The 6,823-nt window shown below is 31.2% G+C and overlaps 1 protein-coding gene across 1 annotated transcript; it reads left to right on the top strand.

Annotated features, from left to right (window-relative positions):
• The first annotated feature begins 3,359 nt into the window (after positions 1–3,359).
• LOC127101669 (pyruvate decarboxylase 2-like) lies at positions 3,360–6,289 on the top strand. The gene is made up of 6 exons (XM_051039137.1): positions 3,360–4,053; positions 4,261–4,424; positions 4,536–5,186; positions 5,371–5,488; positions 5,607–5,795; positions 5,914–6,289. Exons 1-6 carry the CDS (start codon positions 3,529–3,531, stop codon positions 6,082–6,084), a joined length of 1,818 nt encoding a protein of 605 aa, XP_050895094.1. The 5' UTR covers positions 3,360–3,528; the 3' UTR covers positions 6,085–6,289.
• The last annotated feature ends 534 nt before the right edge of the window (positions 6,290–6,823 follow it).

The following is a 6,823-nucleotide window of genomic DNA, read 5'->3' as shown; positions in this document are numbered from 1 at the left end:
TTATATATAACATCAACATATATTAAATTTGTATACAAATTTTATATTAAAATTTAATGAGATGCACAAAATTGTAATAGACTTGTAATTTTGAATTCAGTTAGATTAATCCAAAATAATAATAAAAATAAGTTTATTGTTTAATACTCAAAATTAAAACAAAATTGTAATGATATTCTGAATTTTTTCTTCTTGGTTGTCGTAAATTATTAAGAATTAATAATCTTGAGTGTGTTTCAAAATGATGAGAAAATATTCAAGTGAAGATTAATTTTGAATTCAGAAATAAACAACACTTGTGAAGGATTACAATGGGTTTGAAAATTATTGATATATTGTGATAGTCTATCCACCCTAGCTAGAGAATTCTGTGAAGTATACAATGAAAATATATGCACATAGGTCTTAGAGATTATTTCGTGAGAAAATTTATTAAGGATGAGATTATTTCACCGACATATATAGAAACACGCTATAATTTAGCATATCCCTTTACTAAGGCACTGACCAAAGACTTAGTAAAGACTACCTCGAGAGGTATGAGATTAAAACTCCTTTAATAAGGGTTCCGACAATGGTAGCAACCCAATTTGAAGTTAACAAACGTTAACCTAAGATTCAATGGGTAACAACAAGTCGTTGATTTGGATATTTTGTGCAACATTCTGTGACAATGTGGACTATTACATATTGAGGGTTGAGTTTATTTTAACTCTTAATGAAGTTCTATATCTAGGATATATATCTCAAGAAATAGATATAAAATGAACTTCACCTATATGAATTTTGGGATGGTGTCGTCTCAAAGTGAGAGTTGGAGTTTCTTTCATGAAAAATTCATGAAAATGAGAAAAACACATGATCATAAATAGTGCTAGGCGAGAGATATAAGCGAAAAACTATTAAAGAATGTATGCAAGGTAACACCAATATAATCATAAGGGATAACAGTTCAAAGCATAGCTACCTAACATTCCGATTAAACTTTGTGTTATCCTTACTAAGGTTAAGTTCAAATCGAAAGATATTTAAGTGTATTAGCATTCGTTTCCTCTCTTTTTCTGGAATTGATCTTGTCATTATTAGAACAAGTGAGAGATTGTTGTAAATTATTAACAATTAATAATCTTGAGTGTATTCCAAAATGACAAGAAAATATTCAAGTGAAGATTAATTTTAAATTCATAAATAAGCAACACTTGTGAAGTGTTGTAGTAGGTTTGAATTCAGAAATAGGCAACAGTTGTAAAGTGTTACAGTGAGTTTGAATTCTGAAATAGGAAACACTTTGTGAAGGGTTGCAGAATGCGAAACAATACAACCTTTGAAAATTGTTGTTGTAGACGAAACAATGCAACATATGGTAAACGTGTTGTTGTAGGCAAAACAGTGCAACACTTGAAAAGTGTTGTTGTATGCGAAACAATACAACATTTAGCAAAAGCGTTGTTGTAAGTGTGTGTATCATTAAGGATCATAACCTTATGAAACAACACCAATTTGACCTATAAATTGAGCATTTCAGATTCAGAAAAATAGAACAAAAAAGCTTTTCCTCTTCACACAAAATTCCGAATTTTATCTTCCTTACATTCGAGTTTTCTTCCGTCTTGTACAAATTCGAGTATAAGTTGATTTATCCTAGGTATTCCTGCGTACATACTCTAAGACAATTTGAAAGTGTTTGAAATACTATAAATAAAATATGTTCACGATTCCACCCTCAATCCATTTGATTTACAATTAATTTTTCTAATATATGTTGATCTCATTGATTCTCCTCTGTCGTTTCACTAACTTAAGAATTATCAACAGTATTTCAAAAATCATTATATAATTTTGATGTTACTTAAAGATATTAAACATCGCATCATCTTTCATCATGTAAATTGAAGGGTGAGAATAGATTTTTATTAAAATAATAAAGATGCAAATGAAAGAAAAAGTCACCGGTTAAAAACTGCAAACTCAAAAACTATTTCAAATAGCTTTTATAGGAAAATTAAAAATTAATTAAAAAACTATAAATTAAAAGTTAAATAACAGTTACCAAATAGATTTTTTTCATTAATATACACTGAAAAACTAAAAATTAAAAGTTAAAAATTTATTTTTGGATCTTACCAAACACATAATTTAATAATGTTATATTAGATATATTTTAGAGAAAATAAAAAATATTGATGGTGTAAAATTATAATGATTTGATTGATTAATGATTTTTTATTGAGGGACAATGTAAAAGAGTATGTCCACTAAACTGTATAAAAATCATATAAATTTACAAATTATTTTATGGTCGGTAAAACTATTATTTTTAATCCCATTTAATAAAAAAAAATTGTGCTTATACTTCGAGGATAAATATTGTGACAAATAATTTTATTTAAATTAATTCATTCTATTATATTTTACTTAAATTAATGCTTAAGTATATAGACTAACGTCCAATTTTTTTTTCTTCTAATTAGTAGGTAGTATTTCAAAAGTTTTATGTATGCACATGCACTTACGATAATTGTATCACGGTCTAATATGTAAATAAATCAGTATTTAGTATTTTACTTAAAAAAAGAAACATCCCCATTGTTTTCTTTATAAATAATATAGAAAGGACAATAATTTTCAAATGTCATTATTAAAACATTGTTAGCTTTGTCGATATATATAGCTTCTCTTAAAAATAAAATTCGATCAAAAGTATTCAAAAGATTCAAAAAGTGAAAGAAAAAAAAAACTAAGACCATAACATGTTTTTGTTAAGAGAAAGTCAATTGTAAGTAGTAATTACATTAAACTAAAGAAAAATACTAATAATCTTTTTTTTTAATATATTTATTTCAAGTATTCAAAAAAATACATTTTATTCCAACCTATATATTATACTACTAGTTAAAATTCATGTGATTCAATCAAATCTATTTAAAAACCACAGAATCTATTTAAATTTTGACTTATAAAATAGACTATATAAAAATAATGTATATCATTTTTTATGGTTTTAATGTGAGATTCAATTGACCATTCTTAAAATTATTTCTAATAAAATGGTCAAATATGAAAAACTGTATTTCCACAATCAATTTTTAATATTTTTCACTTTTTATCTTTTAACGAGAGTTTAAAAATTTATGCAAAGCAGTATCTTAGAAGCTCATTGTGTTGTTTATTTTCTACTTATGTGTAAACTTTAAAAACTTTCAAATTATTTGACCAAAAAATATTTGAATTTGCCAATGCCATTCGGAAGAACAAGACAAATAACAGAGTGAGTTTCAATGAGCAAAAACAGAAAACCGCCCCTGGTAATAATACCACCCACCATATTTCACATTCATCATGTTACCTTTCTTTCTCTCTCTTCTTTCTCACTCTAGAGTTTTTTTCTTTCTTTCTTTTTTACCTCTCTCCCAAGTAACACAATACAACACAAAAATCTCACTTCTATAAATACTCATCCTCTTCCATTCAATTCTCACACACCAACACAACAAGAAAAATCTTTCAAAAACTCTCATTCTTCTCATTATGGCCACAAATCTAGGCTCTCTCGAAACATGCAAACCATGCAACAACGACCTAGCATCTCCCCCACACGGCACCGTTTCAACCATCCAAAAATCCACTTCATCAACCACCTTAGCCTCATCTGAATCCACCTTAGGCAGCCACCTAGCGCGGCGGTTAGTCGAAGTCGGAGTAACCGACGTTTTCACCGTTCCGGGAGACTTCAACTTAACATTGCTCGACTACCTCATAGCCGAACCGAAATTGAAAAACATTGGTTGTTGTAACGAACTCAATGCTGGATACGCTGCTGATGGATACGCGCGGGCTAGGGGCGTGGGCGCGTGCGTTGTTACTTTTACCGTTGGTGGTTTAAGTGTGATTAACGCTATTGCTGGTGCTTATAGTGAGAATTTGCCACTGATTTGCATTGTTGGTGGTCCTAATTCTAATGATTTTGGAACTAATAGAATTCTTCATCATACTATTGGTTTGCCTGATTTCAGCCAAGAACTCAGATGCTTCCAAACTGTTACTTGCCACCAGGTTTTAATCACAACTATATTATTTTATTATTAAGCCCAACATTTCGTTTCGAATTCAAAACTAGAGGTTTCATGTGTGAGTTTCTGGTAGTTATTATAATATAGTATCTGATGCAATGCATTGCTTTTGGTTATTCATGTTTTTATTTTATGAATGTGAATTTTATCGATCGAGTGTATTAAAATGGTTGATGTTTTGATTATATAGGCTGTGGTGAATAATTTGGAAGATGCTCATGAAATGATAGATACTGCAATTTCAACAGCATTGAAAGAAAGCAAGCCTGTCTATATAAGCATAAGCTGTAATTTGGCAGGAATTCCTCACCCTACTTTCAGTCGTGAACCTGTTCCGTTTTCTCTATCTCCAAAGTAAGATTTTACTCGTCTATGCTTTTGTTAGATTTTACTTATAAAAAAGTTGTTTTTAATGGCTTCTCTTAAAATTCATTTTTCATTAAAGTGATTATTTGTATTTTATAGATTGAGTAATCAGATGGGGTTGGAGGCAGCAGTGGAAGCAGCGGCGGAGTTTTTAAACAAAGCAGTAAAACCAGTCCTAGTAGCTGGTCCAAACCTAAGAGTAGCGAAAGCATCTGAAGCTTTTATTGAACTAGCTGATAAAAGTGCTTATCCATATTCAGTTATGCCATCAGCAAAAGGACTAGTACCTGAGAATCACCAACATTTCATTGGAACATTTTGGGGTGCAGTGAGTACTTCATTCTGTGCGGAGATCGTCGAATCAGCAGACGCATACTTGTTTGCTGGACCTATTTTCAACGATTACAGTTCTGTTGGTTACTCACTTCTTTTGAAGAAGGAAAAGTCTATTATTGTTGAGCCTAATAGGGTTGTGATCGGAAATGGTGTTGCATTCGGGTGTATTTTGATGAAGGATTTTCTTAGCGCGCTCGCGAAGCGTATTAAGAGGAATAATACTGCTTATGAAAATTATCACAGGATATTTGTTCCTGAAGGCGTGCCTGTGAAATCTGAACCTAGAGAACCTTTGAGGGTTAATGTTCTTTTTCAACATATTCAGAATATGCTGTCTAGTAAAACTGCTGTTATTGCTGAGACCGGAGATTCTTGGTTTAACTGCCAAAAGCTGAAATTGCCAGAAGGATGTGGGTAAGTAGTTTATAGAATGTGATTTTTGGTATTGGTCATCCAAGTTTTTAATAACAATTGCGTCGCAATCTTTCATCACATGTATTGCGGTCATTGAGATATAAATAACTTAGTTTGAGCGGTTCAAATCGTGATTGTAAACCTTTTCGTAGTACTAAAAAGACTAAATAAAATTGTTTTGTAGGTATGAGTTCCAAATGCAATATGGATCAATTGGATGGTCTGTTGGTGCAACTCTTGGTTATGCACAAGCTGTTCCTGATAAGCGTGTGATTGCTTGCATTGGTGATGGAAGCTTTCAGGTTTGTCTTGCACATCATAACTTCATAAACAATATTCCAATTGCTAACCAAAAATTACATTCAAATTCCAAATTTTAGCTTTAAAATTTTGTTGAGTACTTATTTTTCCTCTATGTAGGTGACAGCACAGGATGTGTCCACAATGCTGAGATGTGGACAGAAGAACATAATCTTCTTGATTAACAATGGTGGATATACTATTGAAGTTGAAATTCATGATGGACCATACAATGTCATTAAGAATTGGAACTATACTGGCTTGGTTGATGCAATCCACAATGGTCAAGGAAAGTGCTGGACCACTAAGGTAATTAAGCTTCTGAGTCAAATATTTGGCACGACACGACACTGATACGTATTAGATACCAAAACATGATTTCAATTTGAAGTGTCGGTGGCGTTGATTTATGTATTGATTATTGCAGGTCACTTGCGAAGAGGAGCTTGTTGACGCAATTGCGACAGCAACAGGAGAAAAGAAGGATAGTTTCTGCTTCATTGAAGTGATTGCTCACAAGGATGACACAAGCAAAGAGTTGCTTGAATGGGGATCAAGGGTCTGTTCTGCAAATAGCCGTCCTCCTAATCCTCAGTGAACTTCATACACTTAAGTTTTAAAACATTAAGATTTAAGATTGAGTTTTGCTTTTTTAAGTTGAGATTTCTTTAAGATGCTTATGTGCGAGTGAGGTTCTCTTTTGAAATGTTTACATGAATTGAATTGTTTATGTGAAAATCCTTCAATTGGAGGTTTCAAGATTAAACTTGTTTAAGCCATTTATCAATAACTTTTTGGCTCAACTCCTTAGTTTGGCTGAGAAAAATAAGCTCTATATAGTAAAATCAGAATGTATTTATAATTATGCTTCCAAATGCCAAATGGCATCGTATATTGCCACTCTTTTCTATAGTCAGTTTGACGACCTTATAGATCCCACCAATGTTTAAATACACAAATTTGTTATTAGCATAAACCTCGCAACTATACTCCTAATAACTATGTTTAAATTAGGGAGTTTGCTTGTTGGGTAGAGTCAAATTTAATCAAATGTACGAGAATTGTTAATTACACATGTTTCTCTCAAATCGTGGAAAATTTAAATTTATCTTTTTTCACGTTGTTTGGATAATAAAATTCCGACACAAAATCAATGTTTGTCCAGATAATACCATTTGGATAAACCTCTATGCTGTTTTTAAAAATTGTGATTGTTAAAACCTTAATAATTTCTAGGCAAACTTCTATGTAGTTTTAAAAAAATTGTGGCCGTTGAAACTGACACAATTTACTTTGTTAAGATTATACTATTTTAGAATTGTGTTTATGTTAGTTTT

This window comes from Lathyrus oleraceus, chromosome 7, assembly GCF_024323335.1.
Source record: "Lathyrus oleraceus cultivar Zhongwan6 chromosome 7, CAAS_Psat_ZW6_1.0, whole genome shotgun sequence".
Taxonomy (NCBI): domain Eukaryota; kingdom Viridiplantae; phylum Streptophyta; class Magnoliopsida; order Fabales; family Fabaceae; genus Lathyrus; species Lathyrus oleraceus.
This window is presented reverse-complemented; position numbering and strand designations above follow the sequence as displayed.

Coding starts and splice junctions, on each gene's coding strand:
- LOC127101669 (XM_051039137.1), top strand. CDS start 3,529: ATGGCCACAAATCTAGGCTCTCTCGAAACATGCAAACCATGCAACAAC. Junction 4,054..4,260: donor AAACTGTTACTTGCCACCAG/GTTTTAATCACA, acceptor TTGATTATATAG/GCTGTGGTGAATAATTTGGA. Junction 5,489..5,606: donor TTGGTGATGGAAGCTTTCAG/GTTTGTCTTGCA, acceptor TCCTCTATGTAG/GTGACAGCACAGGATGTGTC.